Consider the following 25,293-nt stretch of genomic DNA (forward strand, 5'->3'; position numbering starts at 1 on the left):
AGGTGAGAGCCAGGGCTACAGATGGTGAGAGGAAGTCTGTAAGGATGAGAAAGAAGGCGAGGATCAAAGGCTGTGGGCTTCCCTCGATGACTCTTTTCTCTCCTTGTCTCGCCCGTCTGCTTCCTCCGCTCGCCGCCGGCTTCCTCGCCTGCCCGTCACTTGTTCCTGTGTTCTTGACATGATCAATGGCCCAAGGCTGAGCCATATTGCCAGGTCTGGGTTCACTCTCCAGTCACTGAAGTAAAGCTGTGATCCGCTCTCTTCTGGTGGGCAGATGAACAATCAGCTGGAGCTCACCACAGGGATGAGGGGCCACATATTTTCCACACAACTGCACTTGACTGTTTTCTTTTGCCCACGTCCGCCATAAAAATCCAGTATCTAAAATCCTTTGATTCTAATTACGTTTTCGCTAAATCCTCCCTACCCACCTTGTTCTTTTTTAGAGCGGTCCTTCCTCAGGTTTCATGCAAGGACATTTGAAGGAAACCTTTTTACTTGGTTCACTAGGGACAGGCCGTTTGGCGCTGGAAGCCAACTTGTGTGTGTTTTTAACAGGGTTGTGTGTTGCAGGAAAAGGGAATGCTTGTTGCCAAATGTCGGCTTGGCTGACTCCATCAAGAAGATATCAAAAGGTTCTTTTATGAGGTGCCGTAAAGAAGAAAGGGCATTTTGAGAGCACCATCTGACTGCAAGGATCATTCTGCTTTTTCAAATCGTTCGCTTCATAGCATAATTGCCCATGTCGTTTTTAACTTACTGTTAGAAGAGCAATAAAGAACATCAATTCGCTTGCCAAAGATTGTTTTCCAATAAGAAAATCCGATTTAGCCAACAACGTTATTAGGCTTACAAAATGTTCCCTCAGGGTACTGTCTTATCCAACTTCTTGTCTTGCTCTGCTCTGCCTATGTACATTTTTATCAAGGGAACATTTGTGTTTGTGCACTATGTCGGACTGAAAAGTCCAAGATTTCCTCTGCAGCCACTATGGCACCTGTGAGCAAACACTAAAATGTTGTACTAAATTTTTTCTCAGATTATATGTTTGCATCATGCCTGTCTCTCTCGTTTCGTAACTTTATGCTGATTCTAACAGACTGGTGTGAATTCCTGGATGGGTGTGCTGTGTGTTTTCTTACAACTGCTGGCCAGTTTAGTCCAGTCTATTTGAATTAGGAAGGTTGGCTGTATATAAGGCCGTAAAAAAATGTCATATTTCAGGGCCATTGACGGTGACAGATGTCTAATCATTGGAAATCATGTTTTTATTTCCAAAAAACGGTAAATTCAGTCTGGCAACATAGTAACTAACTGAAATGTCTCTTCTGTGCTCAACCTTTACAATAATAGCTCTCTTTTCAAGTCTAAATGGACAAATAAAATCATGTAAAATACTATTCTGAATAACACCTCTTTAGTATTGATAATTCCAATTTAAATTATTTTAGTTAGTTTTTCTTAAACTAAAACAACAACAAAACTACCCTCAGGAGATACAGTATTCAACAAACAAACAGTAATTTATTCCATTATAAATCTTTTCTTGTTTTACTATGTTATGCTAATGCTTACAGGTTGGTAAAAAAACAAAAAAGAAATGAATAAAGGCGACACTGACATGCCAACGCATATGCTGTATACATATTGTGAGATTAGGTTTATGTTCAGTCTTTTGACTCCAGCCTTACAGTATATAAACTTTTTATTCTCCTATGATGGGCATGTTACATTGTGTGTGTTCTTGAGCCTTGTGTAAGTCACACAATGGACTCTTGATAGACTTTTAACATGAAAGCTCGCAGGTGACTCAACTCTGTGCAATGGAGTTGGAGCGAAACAGCAGAATGATGTGAGCAGTGGGACATGCAAGCGGGACCTACACATGGCCACTAAAGCAGTGACGGAGATCCTCAGGAAAAACCGGTTCCAAAAAAGGGGAAGGAAATGAGTGTGATGTGTGTGGGACCTTGCAGTAAAGGCCTCAGAGGGATGGCAGGAAGACGTGGGTAGAGACAAAGAGGAAAGTGGCACTACAACAAGGGTGTGGTACTTTCTTTTCCTCTTTTTTTTTCCAAGCTCTGCTGCTGTACCGAAGTAGAGCGCCGGGGCACACATGAAGAGGCCAGAAAGTTCTCCAACCCACTGTTTATCATCCTCCTGCTCAATCTGCTCCCCTTCTGCCTGGCAGTGAAAAACCCCTCTTTGAACAGAGGGCCCTACTTTGTGCCCCTTTCTCACGCGCCGCCTCCGAAGCTTGCGCACTCTTTTACCGCTCGGCCAATTGCGTCAGGAACACGCAAGCTTTGCAGGCTGTTTAATGAAGGTAAAGATGGAGACAAAGGCTCCACATGCCCACGCTCGCAGTCACACGAAAAGGAAAAACATGAACATAATGAGCCCCTCAAACACTGCTACGCTGTTAGGAACAGGCTGCCCTTTACAAATCAAACGGTGAGGCGGCTATGAGCGTGCCTTGTGCACATAAACGAGTGAGAGGAACACCTACAAACAGGGCCGTGCCAGTTGCTCGCACACTATATGGAACATTGTTCTCACGCCGTGCAGCTACTCCGGTATGCCACCGTTGCACTTATGGAGCAGAATCCCATCGGAGATTTGCTCCCACCAACAAGTCACGTAGACAAGATCTATTGTGTAAGAGTACTTGTTCCACTGCCAGACTGTCATATGCTGTGCACTTAAAAGTGGGGTGTTGCAACAGCAAGCACGAGCCGCGTAGTCACGCCTTTACTCACATACATAAGGAACACTCCCATTTCTAGTTTAGTGAACAACAGTCGCCTTCAGTATTTCCAGTAACTCCACACGCTCCTCTGCCCGCATGCTGCTGCTGCTTCAGGCTGCCATAATAGATTATTTTGATAGTCGACTAATCGCTAATTGTTATTGCCGTTAGACTGCTAATCAGCTATATAAATCAGGGTATTTACTGGTATGTTACTCTCATTACTCAAAGAGGACTAAAGAAATTACTGAATTTTTAACTGCCCCTTTTTTGAACTTTTTTTTTTTTTAAATAAACATTACAAAAAGGGATATTTAAAATTGTTATCCTTTATTATTATTGTTGTTATCCTTATTATTTAATACATCATCTTAAAAATAAATGTAACAAAACGATAAATAAATAAAAAGAACTTATTGTGTTTCCTTTTTTGTATTAGAATTTTTAAAAATAAATAAAATTAAAGGATTCAAAAATATTTTAAATGATTACTTTTTTCTAAATTAACAGGTCAAAAATTTTATATTTACTGTTTTTTTCCCCATTTTGTCTCATTAAATAATTCAAATTAAGACTACCTTTTCTCTAGTTTTTTTTTTTTTTTTTTTAAGAAAAAGACATTAAAAAAGAATATTTACTATTAAAATCATTGGCTGCTGTTGACAGCAATGGGTATTACACAAACATAAAACAGAAATTCATAGATTACCTAAATAAACATAAAATAACTGAGTTTTTAACTAATTCACTGCCATTTGCAGCTATTGGCATCCAATCCATTTAATCTGGAAAAGGCTGGCAGCAAATGAATGACCTCCCAGTGCAAATTAATTGGACGTGTATTGCCGTCAATGGCAGACAATGAGTTATTAGTAGGGTTGTTCCAATCATGTTTTTTGCTCCCGATCCGATCCCGATTGTTTTAGTTTGAGTATCTGCCGATCCCGATATTTCCCGATCCGATTGCTTTTTTTTTTTTTTGCTCCCGATTCAATTCCAATCATTCCCGATAATTTTTCCCGATCATATACATTTTGGCAATACATTAAGAAAAAAATGAATAAAACTTGGACTAATATATACATTCAACATACAGTACATAGGTACTGTATTTGTTTATTATGACAATAAATCCTCAAGATGGCATTTACATTATTAACATTCTTTCTGTGAGAGGGGTCCACGGATAGAAAGACTTGTAATTCTTAAAGGATAAATTTGACTTTGTATATTGTCACTAAATATTGCCATCTAGTGTATTTGTTGAGCTTTCAGTAAATGATACTGCAGTCATTTAACTTCTGCTCAAATGCATGATGGGAAGTGCAACCATGACTGTGCGTAGTGGCACCAATTCATATATCTTCTCTGCGTTGGGAAAGACCATAGGGTGTTAAGCAAATGATCAACTACTACCTTTCTTCCCCACATTGCCTCCCACGTTATTTATAATTGCTGAGAGAGGTATTGTAAGGCTTTAGCCACATAAAAAATGGCTCCAAAGGCTGTAATAATTCTCTCTACTCATTATATGCTGCCTTTTAGCGCTATCTATAGGTAAAACGCCGTTTTTATAGATTGAACGCGACAATGTGTGAGTGGGTCGTGCAGCGCATGCGTTAATTATTTAACGTGATTAATTAAAAAATATTAAGTACCGCCATTAACGCAATAAATTTGATAGCCCTACTTTAAGCCAAAACTACTCTGGATGAGTGTAAAACATTTTGTGTGTAACGTTAAATACAATTAGAAAACGATTTGAATAAAAAATCTATACAGTATATATATTAAAAAAAGGCATGTCCGATATTTTTTTGCCGATTCCGATACTTTGAAAATGACGTGATCGGACCCGATCCATCCTGATCGATCGGGACATCTTTAGTTATTAGCCTCAAGAAAAGGAATATTTGGACAATCTTTGGGTCACCATCGTCTCTAAACGATTAATTGAAACGATTAATTTGATAGTTGATTAATTGTGACAGCCCTACTGCTGTTACATTGTATATGGTTAACCTAAAGTAGAGCAACTGACACGACCCAGAATTTGAAATAATCGACATAAGTGAGGCACCTCTGGATAAAATGCTATTTTTGTCCCTTAATATTCCCTCTTAATGAGGCTAATGATTCCACTCACTCCAACCCGATCTGGAGCACTTAAGTGCATTGTAGCCCAGGTGAAATGTTGTTTGTTAGTTTGTTCCTGCTGTTTGTAGTATCAGGTTGTGCACGCAGGCATTTAGCCCGCTTGCTGCAGAGGGGTCGCAATGAGAGAAAGGATTAGCAAGTTGATACCTGGCAGGAAACCAACACGGGCGACTGATAAGTCAACCACTCCCCCCTTTCCAGTTCCCTTCCCAAACAACAGAAGCCACCCACCTATCCTACTCTCATCCTCTCATCTCATCCATCCATCATCAGCTCACAGGCCTCCGAGGGCGGATTGTCATGCAAATGCTGCCCGAGGCCTCGGAGCGCTGATAAGGTGGGCCTCTCATTTCACAGGGCTTTGTTTTCTAAACAGCAATGAGCTGAGCTGAGTTGAGGAGAGCGGGGAAAGAGGCTCACGGCAGCTGCCTCAACCAGAGCTCCTCTTACTGTGGCGCCTCGGGCTAAGTGGTCATGGATGACTTGACTGAGTCTCCAACCGTATGGGGTTAGCGAAGCAAGTCCGAGAGTTGCCAACTTTGTTGAAGCCAGCGTCCAACTTGTTGCTTGGACTGTCTGAAAACTCGCTCCAGGATGATGCGTCACCCAGTGTGATTTTCAGCACATATGGCTGGCCCTTTTTCTGTCTTGTCAGCACTCATGCAGGAGCCTCATTTGCTGCTGTTATTATTGCGTAAACACTAAGGTTCACGGCATTGCTCTCTGCTTGACCCCCGCTTCTTTCTGACAGAAGAAATGAGAACTGCTGGAGACTGCCGCCAACTTTTGAACATTTGGCTTTGAGGTTGCTGTAAAAAGAAAAAACAACGGAAAATATTTTTACCTCCAGCAAACTTCGGCTATGAGGGACAAAACTACAAGTGGATTCCTCAAAGTTCAATGTGAACCTTCCAATTCATATGAATAACAGATGCTTGAGCAGCAGCCGACAAGATGAAAAATGTCTGACATTTTTCTGTTAGAGTCATCAATGAGCTCGTCGTTGGCCGCAACACAACTGGTGCTAATGGTCACTTTGGTCTTGAACAAGACTTTCCTTCACTTTGTCCTCTACTCCCCCTTTTTGTCCCTGCCCTTTTCTCTCTTTCCAATCAAATCCCTCCATTTATGTCCCTCTTTCTTCTGTTTGAAGTCTTCCATCCCTTGTAAAAAGCCAAGCTGGTGGTTTTCGCTGCAGCCTTGGGTGTGAGAGAGGGGAAGGGGGTGGGTTGTAGGTTAAGTTTAGGCTAGCCCTCTGTGCTTTCCATTGAGGGCACTGGGGGGAGGTGAGTGTAGTAAAAGTTCAAATTTTAGAGCCTCCCTGTTTTTATTTTATGATTGCCTTTTTTTTTTTTTTTTTTTACGGGCGGGGAGCTCCAGCTGGTGTGAGTGTGAATAGCTGCCCAAGGTGACCGAGTCCCAATAAAGTGAAGGCCAGCCCGGCCGGGGCCTCCAGCCAGGCTATGGGACCGCCTTTATAGGCCGCCTTACGAGCACAGGCCTCTATTAAAACCTGGCAGGGCTGCGCTGAGGAATTTAGGGCCAGGAAACAAGAGAAAAATAGGGTTTGTGTGTCAGGGGGTGGCGGGATACCAAGTTGAAGGGGGGGTTGAAGTTTAAGGGTGACTAATGGAGAAAGTTGAACTGAGTGCATTTGTGAAGAAGGTTGGCCTGGTGCTACATGCGTGTTAGCACGTTGTCAAGGGAATTAAAATGCATGTGCTGTATGTCAGGCCCGCTCAATGGTATGAGATACACACATTTAATGTAGCGTAACAAATACAGTAAATGACTTGAGGTCACATTTGTGGTGCTGGTGTTATGTTTAGCAGATACAATATACACTATTAGCCAGCCTTGTGTAGCTGTGAGCGTGTTGGATTTCTTGTGTCAGACCGTGGAATGATGAGTTGCCAGTTTTGACTTGCTCTGTCACCTGGCCTTATCAGGGGAGCTGTCAATCAATGGCAAAAACAGTAAAAATGTTTTGTCTCTACTGTCAAGCAGCCCCCCCCCCCCAACACACACACACACACAAGACAACTTTGTGACTGACTCCGAGAAACTGGAGCTGGTCCAAGCAGTTTATATATTATTAATCTTGCTGATCAGTATTTGAACAAAATATTACGGAGCTTTCACGAGAGGGAATTTAAATTGTGTCTCTTGTCAAATTAAAGTGATATTCATTTTGGGCCTTTGGGTCAAGTAGAATGTGTGAAACACGCATCCATTAGGATGTTAAGGAGAAATCTTTTCATATATTTTGTAGATTGACTAGGGTTACAATTAACAATACTTCAATTATCAATTAATCTGTTGGTTATTTTGTCAATGAATCGATAAGCCAGATCAACAACAACATTGTTTGATTTTCTTCCTTTTATTAAGAAAACAGGACAAGATTTCAACAGCAGTGCAGAAACTGCACAAATAAATTGTGATTTATTTTTGTTTAAAAGAAAAAAAAAAAGCCAAAATGCTGATCATTCATTCATCTTCTGTACTGCAACCGAGGGTTGCGGGGACGCTGGTTAGCTGGCTGTTTCTTGGACAGGAGGCGGGGTACATCCTGATCTGGTTGCTAGCCAATCGCAAGGCAATGTCGATTTCGTAAAATAAAAGCAGATTTTGGCAAATTTCTTATTTTGATTCAACACAAAGATATAACATACTGTGATTTGGTGGAAACAGGAATCCTGCTTTTAACCAGATAACACTTGTCTGCAAAATTGCTGCTTCAGAAATAAAAATGGGTAAATCATACTTGCTGTGGTGAAAAATAAAATGGATTGAAAAATAAAACATTTTAGTGCTGGTTAGCTTAAGTATTCGATATATTTCATGTTAAAATTTGGATTACAAAGATACATTGGTGTAATCATATAATATTAGTTTTACATTTGCTACAATTGCCATGAGATTGATACATACCTGTCAATCCGAGGCCCTTGGCAATCTTACAGTGACGTATGCCCTTACAAATTGATGACTAATCTTACAACGTTTTATATAGCGTGCAATATGAAACAAAAATAAAACTCCATTTTTAGAATAATACAAATTTATTGGTAATATTGTCACATATAACCTGGTGCAATCAAAGAACAATCAATATCTTCAGCTACATGATTACTAAAATTCAACAGTGACTTTTGTTTCAATTGTACTAGTATGTAGCACTTTTGGCAATTTCTATCATGTAATTTGATGGCTGAACTTCAGCTCGCAATTCAGTTTGACTTGAAGGTAGTTCGTTCGTGTGTCCAATTATAATTCTGAGAAGTGATCAGCAATAGTTTCAGGCAAATTATGTTCGGCAACAAATTGGCAGAATAAAATCTCCGCTTTCATCACTTCTCATTCTGCAGACTGCATCGTTATGACCAGTGTTATTAATCTTACTTTAAAAAAGTAATTAATTACAGTTACAAATAACTTCTCCCAAAAAGTAATAGAATTAGTTACTCAGTTACCTGAATGTAAGAGTAATTAGTTACTTGGCAAAGTAATTAGTGTTACGTTTCATGTTTTTTTTTTTCCATTAAAAAAAAAAAAAAAAGAAAGAAAAAACATAGTAACCTTTGCTATGTTTGGAAGTCATTTAATGTTGTGAATCAACCATTAAAGTTGTTAAAATTGCTCCCGCTTTTGCATATGTTCCCTTCTGTCTCCTTTCTATATGTGAAAGTTTTAAAACTGTTTCATCATTTAAATATAGATGCAAGTCAATATTTTGCCGATTTAGGAATATTTTAGATAAAAAGTTACTTTGGTTCGCTATGAAGGTTCAATACAACAGAGCATTTCTAAGAAGTCTACTGCTTTAAGATGGTGGTTGTTTACTAACGCCGCCGAGTCTGTCATTTCGCATCTAGTTCTATATGCATATGATATCTAGTGTTGCATCAAGTGGGCGTAGGTTGTAGGCTGTTGGCTAAAGTCAGGAAATACTGGAGCCAACTAGCCTAGCATCGCGTTTGCAACAGCGTCACAACTCTTCCCTCCTTCCCACTCCTGCTCTTCTCTGTCCGTGACTCTGACTTTTCTTGCGTCATTCAACCAACGTAGTAACGCATAGTAACGCACATTGTCTCGTTGCTGAAACGGTGACAAAATCCGGAGAAAAAAAAAACGTAATGCACGAAAAACGTACAGATTTTGAACGTATGCCGTACACATCAGTGCTCACTTGTACAAATTACGCCGACACCGTACAACTTGACAGATATGTTGATATATCATTGTTTGCCACCGCTTATAAAATGCATTTTGTCCACTTCCACAACCCCAGGATTTATGCAATACATTGAAACTAGCAGAGATCAGAGAAAAAAGCTATTGTCTACACAATTATATTCCAAAATAGTAGACAATTATTTAGGTAGATATGTTTTTCCAGAAATAACCATTTCCATTTCAATTAATACACATTTTCGCCTAAATTGCTAGGATTTTAACATTTCAGCCGAATACTGTATCTAAAAAACTAACCAATTCATAATTTTGACCTCATTTTCGTTTTTTGGTAACTCAAATTTAGTAAAGTCTTACTAGTTTTATCCGGGGAGGATCTTGCTTGTTGTACACCAGTGTAATCACTTTTGCTTTCAAGGGGACAACAGAAATCTGAGAATATTTACTGTTGAAAAGCAAAAATTCCAAAAGATTTGGACAGTTTATGTCTTCAAACGCTTAATTGATTGTCAAAAATTGTGATCCAATAGTGATAAATTGTTGCACCTTTAGTATTGCTGTATTAAAAATCAGTTGAAACTGCTGTCCAATTGAATCTGCAGATTAGATACACAGGAAACTCAATTTGGCATTACAGATTCTCATCTCCTATACACATTACAAACTGATTTAGTTTTATTTTATTTTTAATGGACTTACTTTTAAAAATGTTTGAGTTATAGATTCCCAACACAACCATATCTATATCTATATAGCTCATCTGTTGCTGGCTCCACAAATCAAAACAAATCAATCAGCGGGAACACAAATGCCACCGGCTGTCATTTCATCCTTGAAAGCAATTCTACACAGTCGACATGCTTGGTGCATTCACCATTGCCGTAGGACAACGATTTGTGACATATCACATGCTCATGCGCCCTTCTCTTTTTCTCCCTCCCTCCTTCTATAGCGGTGGAGACCCAGAGCACCAGCTCGGAGGAGATGGTACCCAGTTCTCCATCTCCACCTCCCCCACCTCGTGTCTACAAGCCCTGCTTTGTGTGCCAGGACAAGTCCTCGGGGTATCACTATGGGGTCAGCTCCTGTGAGGGTTGCAAGGTGAGAAGATCCTGCCGTAGTAACACTACTCTGCTCTCAAAGCTTTTGGAAAATTGCTTTGGATTCCATTACCTGAGGAAATTAAATTGCTAAGAAAGAAAGCACATAGAACTGTGAAGTTTAAAAATAGAGTCTCAAAGGAAAAGCTGCCTTGCAATTAAAATGTGCCATAATTTGATAGCTTGACTATAACGAAGAACGTCTATCTTGCCCTCTCCCCCTTTGTCTTGCTCTGCGCTTCTCGACGCTTCAGGGTTTCTTCCGTCGCAGTATCCAGAAGAACATGGTGTACACCTGCCACCGAGACAAGAACTGTCAGATTAACAAGGTCACACGCAACCGCTGCCAGTATTGCAGGCTGCAGAAGTGCTTTGAAGTCGGCATGTCCAAGGAAGGTTAGTGCTGCAATTTTGGGTCTTGTGCTAAGTGCCATCCCACCAATATATCAGTAGTTTATCATTTGACTTGGATGGAAACTTGAAATCACTTCACCATGCTTTCAATTTAGTTTGCATCATCATTTATAAACTTGTCAGAAATACTGCTATAGGCCGAAAAGTTGCATGAGAATGCAAAATTGATTTACGCTGTGTAAAATAAAACATCATTCTGCTTGAGGACTGTCGAGATCGTAGCCATATTGCGACCGTATTGTCGAGCCCAATCACTGACGTGCACACCACGCTCATATTCTTCTATCATTTCCTTCTTTTTTACACCACCTGCACCAACTTGGGACTAATATTGATTTCTCCCAAAAGAAAATCTGCCAGACTGCGGTCCTGCGCGAAAACAATTAAATTGGAACACTGTCATAAATCCTCGTATTTCGAGCGTGTCATAATATGTCGAGACAAATGACGATTCAAATTTTACGTCGGATTTTGAAAGGATTTTATGTTGATGTGTGTGTATGTTGCGGTACGACTGTACTTTAGTTGGTCCATTTGGCAGAAGTCCTTCTGCAAAAGTGTGGTTTCTCATTAATATGCAGCTGACTGGATTTAATTTGAATACTCGCTCTGATTGGCCGTTAGTTGAGTGGGTGTGTCGGTCTCTGTGAAATTGGCCCCCCAACAGACGCAAATCTATATAAAAAAAACGATGTCAATCCGCTACGTTTGTGCTCTAAAAAGTTTTGTTTGTGGTGCCGTTTGTTTTTGACACACTTACAATTCTTTTATTGGTCAATTTGAGATTAACTAGCCCCCCATTTTGATTAGAAATGGTTAAAAATGGTGTCAATCGTGTATGCTTCGTTTGTGCTGTAAAAATTTTCGTTTCTGCTGCTATTGTTTTTGAGATATTGATATATTAATTTCGAGTGATGACGTCAGTTGCAGCCTTTCCGTATCCTCGCTCCCGCGGCTGACAGAGCGTACCAACTCTGTCAATAACAGAGGGGTGTCCCAACAACTGTGCACATGCAGGTCAAACAAATGGCAGTCCTTCAGGTCCATTTTGCAGGGCTGGATTAAATTTGGTGTTACACTTATATAGCGCTTTTCCACCTTTCAAGGCGCTCAAAGCGCTTTACACTATCGCGCCATTCACCTACTGGTGACGCAGCACCAGGAGCAACATGGGGTTCAGTATCTTGCTCAAGGATACTTTGGCGAGTTCGTCAGGGCGAAGAATCGAACCCACAACCTCTGGGTTGGGGGACGACTACTCTACCACTGAGCCACGCCACCCCAAATTTGAGTGGTGACGTGACTCACAGCCCCCCGTTTACAGCAAAAAGGACCCTAAGGGCTGCCATTTGTTTGTTCTACGTTTATGCTAGTTGTTGGGACACCCCTCTGTTATCGAGAGACTTGGTATGCTCCGTCAGCCACGACCGAGGGGCTGCAATTGACATCATAGGTCGAAATGAATATCTCAATATCTCTAAAATGATAGCAGCACGTATGATTTTTTTTTACAGCACAAACGAACATAAACCTAGCACAGACGAATAGCACAATTGCGGTTCCGTTCCGCCGTAGATGGGGGCTGCATGACATCATCACTACAAATTATAAGCATATTATCTACAAAACCGTTGCAGCACACTTGCCTTTTATCCAGACTATGGTAGCCTGGTTTTATTTTTTAAAAGGTTTTAATGCTTTCGATTTTATCGGTTTTCATTTTTTCCTATTTGCTGTTTTGAATTTTATCGCGATGCGGTTTTCTTTTTTTTTTTTCAATGTCATTGTATAATACTTTCCTGCCTTTTATTTATCATGAACTACCATATTGGCCCGAATATAAGACGGCCCTGATTATAAGACGACGTCAAGTTTGAAAAAAAGACTTTTTGAACACCAAATTAATTTTTATACAAAAATAATTACGGTACATCTGAAACAAATAATTATAACAATATATTTGAGAGAAAAAGCATGTTATTTTGCCTCATTCAAATCTTAATATCTGAACATTTAAATATGTAAACTAAAGTGCAATCACATTTGTAAATGAATGGCCTCTGTTTTTTTAATGGAAATAAACCAATCTATTGTGATAAAACAACAAAATTGTAATAACTTCATTAACCATCAAAGTGAGGTCTAACTGTAACTAGTCTTGAAACAAATCTGAATAAGGAAAAATATTGCAATAAAACAATGCAAACTGGTTAAACTTGAGAGTAGCTGAGATCTGTCATGACAGAACATGACTCAAGTTCAGCAGAAAGTCGCACAGTAGTATAACTCAAACATTGGGGGGATTTTTTTTTTTTTTTTTTTAGCAGAGACCAAGAACAAACATTATATATTATAATAATGACAAAAAGAAGAACAACAGGCTGGATAGGCATCTGTTAGCATATTAACAGTTATTCAGATATCTATAGCCCGAACACATATTCTGTTTACCGAACTCCAGATCTCAATCCGAACCATGACCAAATCCATTAAAGTCTTCATCGTCAGCATCACTTCTGAATAACTCCGCCAACTCTGGAAGTAGAGAACATGCCTGAAGCTGTCTCTTTGAAACAAACCATGTCTATGAGACGCAATCAACTATAACCCCAGTAATACACCCGGCACATCTACGGCGCATCAACATTTCCGCCGCGTCACCGCAGTGAAACGCAGCCATTCAAGTCAAGCAGGGAGTGCACACGAGTTGCACTACGGCTGCGTTTTAGACGCGTCGTGGAAGCGGTTCAATGCGTCGCACCCGAAAGGAATGGCAGAGTTTATTATTTGACGCGAGACGCGACCCTCCTGCATCAATACTACTAGGGAGGATCGGGCAGACTGTAAGTCACTCGTGTAAAATTACGGTGTATCCGGTTGATTTTCAAAATACCGTAATTTCCCGAATATAACGCGCACTTTTTTCCCCCAAAATCAACTTGTAAACTCATGGTGCGCATTATAAACGGGTACATGGATGGAGACAGAAATATATATGTATTACATATATATACAAACTGATTTTTTTTCATTGACACGGCCACGTTGTGTTGAAGAAACGTATGCGGCGACCCGTAGCCGACCATTACGGTACGTGACGTCACCATTTTGTTTCGGTAATACTTCACTCTAATCTGCCGAATGATTTCGTCTGTGTTAAATTCTGCTTTTTTCACTCTTCATAAAGCACAGAATTTAGTTTCTTAAACTCATTGGAGTCGACGTTTATTGCAGCTCCGCAATTCGGACCATCACAAATGTAAGGACACACACTTCCTGTGTCCGTCAACTATATCGGTCCCTCGGGAAACTCAAACCCAAATAACAATAGTTCCTTTTGTTACTGTCGTGTTGACAGCGATGAGCTCTCACGGATTTCCGACTTACGTTCTCACTTTCATTTTACCGTATCAATCCATGGTAGAAACATTTATTCATCATGAGGAAACGAGCAAGTTATACAGCAGCCTTTAAAAGAAAAGTCACATCTGTTTTGTTTTCTCCTAGATTCTGGTAAGTTGGAGAAGTTGTCAAATCATATTATTACCGTAAATATTGTCAGTTTATGGTAATGTTTTGAACTACCAATGTGCTATGCTTGTGCTGTGTTTCACCAGTCAGTAAAATGACATCTCTGTATCTGTACACGAGCTCTGTTTTCTTGTATTCTTCTATTTATTGGTGCTAAAATTAGGGTGCGCGTTATAAACGGGTACAATAATTTCCCCTAGATTTTACAAGTAAATTTGGGGTGCGCATTATACACGGGTGCGCCTTATATTCGGGAAATTACGGTAATATGCAATTATTTTTATTAATTTCTGCGTGGCGCCTTAACTTGAGAAAAGCCATCAATATTCATTGAGGCATTTCATTTGTAAAATATATGTTAAAATCTTTGTCATTGCGATTGTTTTTCTCTTTAGCACAGGACTTTTTTCCTCTTTGTTTCAGAAAGAAAGCTGACCAATACGGGGGCTCTGAAAGGCAAATGGTTGTATTATTATCTTTAAATACCCGCTAATCTTGCACGATCTTATAATCCTCAATCCGTGAATTGATGGAGCCGCTCCACAGACGCTCTGCTCATAAAATGCGTCCTGTGTCAGTGCGTTGACGCGCCGGCTAGAGGCGTGCAAAATTTCGGATTCTTAGATTATTCGCGATTCGGCCGTGGAAGATTCGAGAACGATACACAAACATCCAGATTCCGATTATTGAATTATACCAGGTAAAGCGGAAAAACACAGTCAGCGCGGTCTTCAGGACGCAATGAGGAACGGACCGAGAGTAAACATCATGTTCAACTCATGCCGCTAGATAAAAAAACAAAACAAAAAACAATAATACCTGCCTGTGGCCGTCAGCCGCTACAAACAGCGCCCAGTTGGTAGTTGCTACAAACATACGGCAACATACCGCTATGATCTAGAACTAGATGTGAAATGACAGACGACGGCCGTGTTACATCATATACCAAGAACTAGATGCGAAATGACAAACTTTCCCGCGCTAGTAAACAGGCGCCATCTTAAAGCAGTAGACTTCTCTAGAAGGCTCTGTTATAGCAAACCTAATTACTTTTTATCTAGAAAAAAAAAAAAAAATCGGCAAAATCCTGACTTGAATCTATCTTTAAATGATGAAACAGTTTTAATACGTCGAAAGTAGGCAGAAGGGAAATTATGGAATAACGGGAGGAATTTTAACAACTTTAACGGTTGATTCACAACATTAAATTAATTGAATGTAGTTTAAAGCTGCCGATACATAATGGGGACTTGAGTATTTTATTTACTGTTTTTAACAGTTAACTTGATACTGAAATAGTAGTTTGTTTAGCGTGAGAGGATTTTTGAACAATTTTGGAACTAGTGTACAAAAAATTAAAAGCGGGGGTGGGGGATGGGGGGTTTGTGGTGCATCAATAATCGATTTATAATCGAATCGGAGCCTCTGAATCGTAATTGAATCGTTAGGTGCCCAAAGATTCCCACCTCTAGCGCCGGCAACGTTGACGCGTCACAGACGTGCTTTGTGTATTACCGGGGTAAGTCGCAGGCTCAGCCAAACTATGACTAAAAGGTGCGACTCATGGTCTGGTAAATGCAGCATTCAATTTTAGTGATTGTCACTGTGACTCTAGCAGTCATGACTGCTTTCTTTCCTTTAACACATCATGCCTTTTTGCAACAGAAAACATTTGAAATTGCCATCACAGTGGCGGACTTCACAGTTGCCCTTTCCAGAAGTCAGGTGGACGTCAGTTTGTCGCCTCGCACGCAGTCCCTAGGCACATGCACGTGGGTGTACTGTTTTGCGCGGGATGTACATAAGACTAGGATCACATTGTGCCTCTGCTATTACTGGATATCCTGAGAGGAAGGAAAGAATGGGAGGAGGGAAAGAGTAGACTGGCCTATCAAGTTGATAGAGAGATGGACGAGGAAAAGAGCGGTGATAAAACGGAGATAGCCGATGAAAAAGCTGTGCTAAAGGAAATATGGTAATACTGTTAAGGGCAACCTCAGTTGTTAGTCAGTTCTAGTTTCCATGGCCGTGACGCTGGTAAAAACAACATAGAGTGTGAGTGTTGTCACATGAGATCACAAGAGAGCATTCTCTGTGGTACTTGCACGAGGAAAATGATCTTTTTTTTTTTTTTTTGTTCTCATTTAGCGGTACGCAATGACAGAAACAAGAAGAAGAAAGATGTGAAGGAGGAAGTGGTGCTCCCAGAGAGCTACGAGCTCAGTGGAGAGCTGGAGGAGTTGGTCAATAAAGTCAGCAAAGCTCATCAAGAAACCTTCCCTTCACTTTGCCAACTGGGCAAATACACCACCGTAAGTCACTCAAAAATGTGTCTCCTATCTTCCCCTTTTTCTTTTCTACTTCCAGTGCATGTGGTAACACTCCAGCGTCACTCATAGTTCCCAAGTTGCATTTAAAGGCATAAATTCACCAAAGCTTTTCCACCGCGGTGGTGGCTTAACTAATTCACTTCCCCATTCAGCCATTTGTGAGGCCTCCCGATGATTGATGCAACATGTAAATAGATTTCTCCCCTTTGATGGATGTAAAATGTAAATGGCTTGGGAGGGCTCGGAAACGCGTTCGATGCAAACAGGGTTGCTTGCCGCCTCCACAGGCGACACGTTCATCTGTCTGTGCTTCTGCGTGTCCATGTTTGTTCAGAACTCCAGCTCGGACCACCGCGTCCAGCTAGATCTGGGTTTGTGGGACAAGTTCAGCGAGCTCTCCACTAAATGTATCATCAAGATTGTGGAATTTGCCAAACGGCTGCCAGGTTTCACCAGCCTCACCATCGCTGACCAGATAACCCTTCTTAAGTCTGCTTGCCTGGACATTCTAGTGAGTTCGTTACCAACCCTCCTCAAAAACAAAACAAAACAAAACATCTTTTCATATGATTTGACTAGAGGAGCAAGAGCTCTGATTTTGGAAAAAAAAAAAAAAAAAATACTGGTCCCTGGTGGACTTAATTGGTAATGCAAGAGGACTTGATTGTTCTGCACCGGACCTTGTTATGTATTAGTTTTGCGATCAGTCACGCACTACTAGCATGTGACATTCACCTCTTGGTTGTTATTTGTTGAAATTAAATCAGAATAATAAACAAATGCTCCTCCCCGCCCGCCCCAGATGCTCAGGATCTGTACACGCTACACTCCAGAACAGGACACCATGACCTTCTCCGATGGTCTGACCCTGAACCGGACTCAGATGCACAACGCTGGTTTTGGACCGCTTACAGACTTGGTGTTTGCCTTTGCCGGCCAGCTTTTACCCCTGGAGATGGACGACACCGAAACCGGCCTCCTCAGCGCCATCTGCCTCATCTGTGGGGGTACTGCAGCCAAATTGTCAATTGACATGGATCGTAGAAGCGATACTTCAATGGTTTCTCTGTGTATTGACCTTTAGATCGTATGGATCTGGAGGAGCCTCAAAAAGTGGATAAGCTGCAAGAACCTCTACTAGAGGCTTTAAAGATTTACGCCCGCCGCCGACGGCCCAACAAACCTCACATGTTCCCCCGCATGCTTATGAAAATTACGGACCTCAGGGGCATCAGCACAAAGGGTAACCACAATTTTCCATTCTCGTGGAATTTCTTTACTTGTAATAACAACAATGGGAAAAAAGAACGATATGAACCATGTCTTTTGGTACTGTCAGAACACCAGCTGAATGTTGTTTTCTATAGAAAGGTTCAGATTTGACCAATTTTAGCTCAAAAGTTAAACAAGAACACAAAACTAGTACAACAATTACCAATACAAATGACACGTTTCACTCGCTAAGAGTTCTTCCTCAAAAAAGGAAAAGGCGACACCCAGAGGACAATACGATGACTTACGTTTTGAGCAACCATAATATCTGCTCCATGGACTCTGGTTGTCGTCTTCTCACATTGCTTTTCCGTCACCTCAGCCATGTCTTTCTTGTAATCACCTCTGCTAATAACTTCAATTTCTGCCACTGAATTGTTTTCTTGTTTTTCTTTGAGCAAGTGAAAACAAAATGGGATGGCGCATCATGAATTGTGATTTTGTGTTCATACTAGGGCTGTCAAATGATTAAAAAATTTTAATCGAGTTAATCACAGCTTAAAAATTAATCGTAATTAATCGCAATTCAAACCATCTCTAAAATATGCCATCTTTTTCTGTAAATTATTGTTTGAAGGGAAAGATAAGACACAAGACGGACATAAACATTCAATATACTGTACTTATGTACTGTATTAGTTTATTATAATTATAATCCACAAGATGGCATTAACATTATTAACATTCTTTCTGTTAAAGGGATCCACAGATAGAAAGACTTGTAGATCTTAAAAGATAATTTGGGTACAAGTTATAGTAATTTTATATTAAAACCCCTCTTAATGTTTTCATTTTAATCAAATTTGTAAGTTTCAATTAAAAAAAAAACTAGTAGCTCGCCATTGTTGACGTCGCCGAGCAGTGACGTCACATGGGCTCCCTGCCGTTCTTCCACAGTGTCTTTAACTACATAAGGTAGTGATTGAAATACACCAGAAGGCGTCAATGGCGAGTTTTACTGTTTACTGGTCCATCCATTGTATTTCACGGTCATTTGAGTCCTGGCTTCACAACGTATGACACCTCCAATAGTTTGTATATTGTGACTAAATATTGCCATCCAGTGTATTTGTTGAGCTAAACGAAATGTTTGAATAAAGTTTGACCAAAGTCTGAGTAGGTTTTATGTGTTGCATAGCTATTTTGATTGGGAATGCCAGTTCTCTTTGCATTGTTGTTAACTATGTGAGAATAGGGCCTCATTAATACAGATTGAAGCGCTTTTTTTTTTTGTGACCATTATTTTTTTGAGAGATAGGAATATTATTTGTATTGTGCTTTCACTAAATGATACTTATGTTTGTTGTGAAGGAGTTGCCGAAGCTTATGCTAATAAACAGCGCGCTCCAATGAACCAATAAATTTGACAGCACTAGTTCTTACTTAAGGGGCGGCATGGCTCAGTGATAGAGTAGTTGTCCCCAACTCTGAGGTTGTGGGTTCAATTCTCCGCCCTGATGAACTTGTCTAAGTGTTCTTGAGCAAGACACTGAACCCCACGTTGCTCCTGGTGCTGCGTCACCAGTAGGTGGATGGCGAGATAGTGTAAAGCGCTTTGAGCACCTTGAAAGGTGGAAAAGCGCTATATGAGTATAACACCATTTACCATTTAATATTTCTCAACACTTCAGTTATATCAAGATATCGTGTTTGAATTGAATCATCTAAGCACTGACCTAAAACCATTACCCCCCTCAGGAGCAGAGAGAGCCATCACTCTGAAGATGGAAATCCCAGGCCCGATGCCTCCTCTGATCAGGGAGATGCTGGAAAACCCCGAGGCTTTCGAGGACCAAACGGAGCGCAATGATAGCCCGCCGCCGCCGCCGCCACCACCACCACATCCCCCCACTCTGGTGCTGAAGCAGGAGGCCGAAGACGAGGATGACAGCTGGGCCACGGAGAATGGCAGCGAGCCATCGCCGGAAGAGGAGGAGGACGACGATGAAGATGATGCGGGCGACGAAGACAGAGACAGGGGCTCGGACAGCGATGGGGAGCAATGGGGGGCTCTGGATGCCATAGATTTAGATGGCGGCAGGAAAGGCCTTGTAGGGAGGGCTCAGTGAACGGCCCATTTTCTACACACGCACTGATTGATGACACAAACTCACACATACACACACACTGATAACCTCACTCCATCTCCCACCTCAATAAAAAGCTGGCCTTCTCGCCCTCCCGGTGTCCTCCACAGTGGAGCCTTATGAGATCAGACGCATTAAATTGTGGCCCACATGCTCCGAGACAAATGAACTTTAGACAAATCAAGAAATGGAGACACGACAGTAAAAAGACACACGCAAACCAGTGTCAAGGCCAAGCAGGAGGTCACGTGACAAAAAGAAGCCGTGCTCTCAAGTCTCCACTTTTGTCATTTGAAGACAGAAAGCACATTTCGCAAAACGAATATGAGAACAAGGCAAAACCAAATCACAGTACATGTTTATCTTTGTTTTTGTGGTTATTGCTGTTGACTATTGTTTTTCCTCTTTTCTCAATTTATGGACGTCCATACATATATATGTATATATATATACCGTATATTTACCATTATAGTTTTGTCTTTTTTTTTTTTTAATTTTTTTTTAATTTTCCCGGTATATATATATATGACTTCTTGTCTCTTTTGAAGAGCTTTCCACAGAGGATATTCAGAGGGAAAGCAGAATGCAGGCTGGGTCTTCCGGAACAGTTCAACAGGCTTTTTTTTTCTTTTCTTTTTTTAATCCTCCACAGCGGGGAGGGGGATTCACTGTGGACAACAGTGATAATCAAACCGTGAGGACTATTGTCGCATTGCGGTGAATAATCACGTCTGTGTTGTCAGAGAAATTGGCAGCATTCTCTTTTGAATTCAGTGTTGTGCCAAAGTTGAGAAAAAAAGTTCAGATTTTTCATGGGTTGGGGTGGGGGGACGTTTGACTACTAGCGCCACAATACATAAACACACTCCTTTCTTCAGCAGATTTACACTTGATCCTAAATGTAGCACTTTTGTACAAGACAAATGCATTGGCACGTTCAACCGGCAATACAATCGAGCTCGGAGCTCTTTCCGATGATGTCAGTGGACATACACAAACACACGGAGGGAGAAACAATAAAACAAACAAAAAAAAAAAACAATTGTATGCAAGCGCAAAGTAGGAAAATTCTTATGGAAGATATTTTGGAATAAGACTCAGGGCTTTTCGGTGAGGACCAAACACTAGGCTGCTTGCAGGCACTAGAAACAGGCAATATTTATGTGTGTATTCTTGACCCGCTTTTGATTAGCTGAACCCCATCTGTGTGTACATAGAAGGTGACATAAAAGTCCAAGCAGGTAGCGTGGATGCCGGCGTAACTTCCTTCCAGCTCGGTCTTGCCCTGACCTTTGCTCAGGCTGGCATCTGTGCAACACGCTGCCTTCTCATCCCAAAAAGCCATTATTAGATCATCATTTCTTGTGTATACCCTCACTTCTCTTTAAATGTGTAGAAAGATGTGTTCTTACGTATGATTTTCTATATTACGTTGCCAAAATGTCCTGTTTGGCAAGCAGTGGCGGGAAAAGCAACAGATATACAGAATTTAATGTTTTTTTCTCTTTCAAGCAATATAAACTGTAGCGACGAGAGGGCCCATAATGTAAATGTGGGCAGGTCTCCTCATTTTCAGCTGTGTGGGTGTGTGTGTGCGCGTGCAGAGTAAAGTCCAAAATTATTTGTACCCAAGCCAAATTTTGAGTAAGGTGAATTTTTAGGGGAGCTGGAAATGACTCAAGATTGTGGAATGTAGATATACAGTATATTTTAATACCCACTGACTTACTCTTGTCGCATGTCGAATGTACTAGATCAGTAATTCTTAAACTTTTTATTGAACGTACCAACTTAGGCGAAAAAATACTTGGCACCTGGATCCTTTATAATGGCAAAATATGTTTAATTTTCTTAAGAAGAATCTTTTCAAGATTTCACAAACTATCAAAAAAGGCCATTATCGCCCACATGAACTCATTCTCATGGCGATAGACTTCCATGGCGACAGAGCCAATATCGCCACCGTAACTTGTCTCAATTCCAGTCAGGAGATTCACCTAATAAAAATTCACGTCAACTCAAAATGTAGCCTGGTGGAGAACAATGACTTTGTGCTGACTGAGCAGGAGTGTGTTTTCAGCCATTGGATGTCCACTGTTACGGTGCTGTCACACACTCAAGCGCCTTGGTGTGATGACTCTGCTCTGCTGGGCTGTTACCATGTTAATGTCATGTTGATGCAGGCAAAACATTTGAGACGATGCTGTTTTTATCGTTCGACTTTTTTCAACATGGCCAATGTGTTGTGTACCCATTGTTTATGTCAACTCTTGTTATACAAAGAAAAGCCATATAAACATTAAGAGGCACAATAAACTACTTTTGTGAGATTTATGGGCAACTTTTGTCTTACTTTTTTAAACTTTCGCCAATGACAGCAATAGACCCTACTCACCAACATCACAGAATGACGTGTCGCTGTATCCGGCCGCCATATTATCAGTCTTTGTTTATCCGTATTCTCAATGGTTTCAATTTGTCGTGCAATTTATAGTGCAATTCATGGAAGCCCTGGTGCTTTCAGACGTTGTAAACTCATTGGATGCGTTGCATATAAGGCGTTATGTGGAAAAGCTTCAGTCTATCCATTCGTCAGATCCATATTTGATGCCTAAATCGATATTTTTCGACCCGCTGTCTTCGCCCTTTCTGCCTGACATCTGCTACCCTGATATCTACAACTATCTTGTCCACACAAAATCAGCCTATTCTCACAAAAGTTTGAAAAACTTTAAGAGCAGCACTCTAAGCAACATTACCCCGTGTGACCCTTTACTTACAATTTTCTAAAATGGCGACATTCAATAAAAAAAAAAGTTGACTGCGATGGCCGACGCTTCAAGGATAGGTGGATATTGGACTATTTCTTCAATAAAACACGCAACAACTGTGTCTGCCTCATTTGCAAAGAGACAGTCGCTGTTTTCAAAGAGTTCGATGTGACGCCATAATGATATTACCGAACAAGACACGCTGACATGTATGACAACATTACAGGGAAGATATGCAGCGAGAAATTATAGCAACTTGAAGCTAGTTTAATTTCACAGCAGCAGTATTTCGCAAGAGCCCGAGTGTCGAAAGAGAAGGCCACAAAGACGAGACTGTTGAAATTATGAATTAAAAAAAATAATAAAGCAAATGTGACACACAGAAGGGCTTGCTAAAATTTGTTTAAATATATTGTTCTATGTAAATCAGCCAAGGTAGCCCCCCGCATTTTTACCACACCAAATCTGGCCCCCTTTGCAAAAGGTTTGGACACACCTGTTTAACTGATGATCCGTAGACGAGGCCAGCTTCTTTCACTTGGTACCAGCTAAATATTATTCAAAATGTAATGATGGTGGAAGAAATAAGCATCTTGAATTTGAAACTGTATGTTATCGGCTATTAGCCTCGCAATGATCTTAATTGTGGTTGTCAGCCCAAAACCCTCTAAATACATATTAAATGCATCTTACCAGATATAAAATGACTACTACATAATCTGTGGTAATCGTTTGGAGCCCAGTTTTCTCGTCGAATTGCAGCAGTCCATCTCGCTCTCCTCTCCGGGTCTCTCGGAATACGGTAGAACTTCAAGTCTCTCCGTCTATCTTCTCTGTTATTGCAACCAACCGCCACACACGCCTTCACCATTTTGATTATTAATGTTAACGAGCAGAAAAACACGCCATAATAGGAGGAATTTACGTAGCGGTAATGCGTCAACACGACGAGTTGACGGACAATATGGCGCGGAGGCGTGGTTGTGACGTCATGTGAGTAGGGTCTATAGACGTCCAATGTATTTTAACTGGGACCCTACTCATTATAATAGATTGGACATCTACAGTATCAACGTCAATTGCAGCAAATGAAAATATGTAAATGTATAGTTTGAAAACCCAACATCGGTTGATGCAAAAATGCTGTCCAAATAGAAAAACATCAGGCACCCTAAACCCCCAAGCGGCATCAATGTCTGTTTTCTGCCTGGAAGCAATTTTCCTCCACCAGGTAACATCCTTTTCGACTGGAAATTTCCAGTAATTTCTTAACCCTTGGTCCAATGACATGCTAAGGTTTACCAGCAGTGCTGTTACCAGGATGCCAGGTGTGGGTGGGCATTAGTCTTACCTGGGGGTGCAAAAAAAAAAAAAAAAAAAAAAGCAACAATGCTCATGTAGGTCAAAATCCACTGTAGGGCTACTGCAACTTGATTGAGTTGATTTGATTTTATTTGATTTAGAACACATCCATAACTGAACAGTATAGACATGCAGGTGACAATGTTTTTTTAGGTAACCTACTGTGGTTCCTAGGTTTTATTATTATTATTATAGTTATTCTTTGTTCCGCAGTCCCTTTGAGCTCAATTTGACCCCTTAGAATGCTTCAAAATGCACCAAAATCGGCAGGCAGGTCAAGACAGGTGCAATATTTGATACCGTGTAAAGACAAGTTCCCAATCCACTATGTAGCCCCCCCAGCAGTCATTCTTTGTTCCGCCGACGCTTTGAGCCCTACTTTGACCCCCTCAGAATGCTTCAAAACTCACCAAACGCAACAGCCAGGTGAACATTGGTGAAAACTTTGATAAAATGTAAAAAAATATATATATAAATAAATAAATAAATAAATGAAAATATGCGTAAATGTGTGTAGCGCCCGCAAGGAACAAAAACAATATTTTTTTTTAAGGTGAAAGAGGAGGTAACAACGCAAAGGTTAAAACTTAGAAAACATCAGTACTAAATGAATAGGATACCATACGCGGTGCCCAGACTGCCATTAGTACTATATTCAGTTTTCTTTGGGTGGGCAGAGCGTGTCCGTGGGTGGGCACTGCCCCCCCCGGTAACGACCCTGTTTACCAGTGATGTCCATTGTCTTCCACCTGGATGTACTTGTGCCGTCAATCATCATGGTCAAAAGTGTTTAAAGGGATCCTCTAATTTTAAAGAGCATATGACACCAGAAAAAAAGTCTTAAATGGCATTATTATGTGAATTAGAATCATATTTTGAGACGATTCGACTATATACAACAATTTAGCAAAGCGCAGATGACGAGAAATTAGTCTTTTAATCTGCCGGTTAGCCACGCCTTCCATTATAGGGCTTTAGCGTCCCCAACAGGTGGATGACGTCAGCGGTAGACTGGGCTCATCGGTTTTACTATTCAGCCCATTGAGGGGGAATTGTTCAGAACGAGGAAAACGCGACGAAGAGAGCCGCAAAATGTCATTGTTTCAGTCTCTCTACTCCCAACACTGTTACAGGATATTCTTTTTATCCAAGTATTTTTCCCCAATAGCTATATAAATGGCTTGAGAAGGACCAGTCAGCCCGTCGAGGGGGAACTATTCACAATGAGGAAAACGCGACGAAGAGAGCGGCAAAATGTCATTGTTTCAGTCTCTCTACTCCCAATATTTTTACAGGATATTCTTTTTATCCAAGTATTTTTCC

General features: G+C 40.7%; 2 protein-coding genes across 3 annotated transcripts in view; one reads left to right on the forward strand and one right to left on the reverse strand.

Annotated features, from left to right (window-relative positions):
- The window catches only part of rarga (retinoic acid receptor gamma a), a 79,339-nt gene extending 55,421 nt beyond the window's left edge, over positions 1 to 23,918 (forward strand). For both annotated transcript variants that reach the window (XM_057829588.1, XM_057829589.1), the window contains 7 exons: positions 10,056 to 10,204; positions 10,458 to 10,599; positions 16,297 to 16,460; positions 16,813 to 16,989; positions 17,281 to 17,485; positions 17,563 to 17,721; positions 19,449 to 23,918. In XM_057829588.1, the coding sequence (XP_057685571.1) occupies positions 10,056 to 10,204; positions 10,458 to 10,599; positions 16,297 to 16,460; positions 16,813 to 16,989; positions 17,281 to 17,485; positions 17,563 to 17,721; positions 19,449 to 19,819 (1,367 nt within the window). In that variant the 3' untranslated portion in view covers positions 19,820 to 23,918. The remainder of the gene's footprint in view (positions 1 to 10,055; positions 10,205 to 10,457; positions 10,600 to 16,296; positions 16,461 to 16,812; positions 16,990 to 17,280; positions 17,486 to 17,562; positions 17,722 to 19,448) is intronic.
- nr1d4a (nuclear receptor subfamily 1, group D, member 4a) overlaps positions 1 to 25,293 on the reverse strand; it is a 153,006-nt gene that overhangs the window by 86,283 nt on the left and 41,430 nt on the right. The gene's annotated exons all lie outside the window — the stretch shown is intronic.

Source organism: Corythoichthys intestinalis, chromosome 2 (genome assembly GCF_030265065.1).
Source record: "Corythoichthys intestinalis isolate RoL2023-P3 chromosome 2, ASM3026506v1, whole genome shotgun sequence".
Taxonomy (NCBI): domain Eukaryota; kingdom Metazoa; phylum Chordata; class Actinopteri; order Syngnathiformes; family Syngnathidae; genus Corythoichthys; species Corythoichthys intestinalis.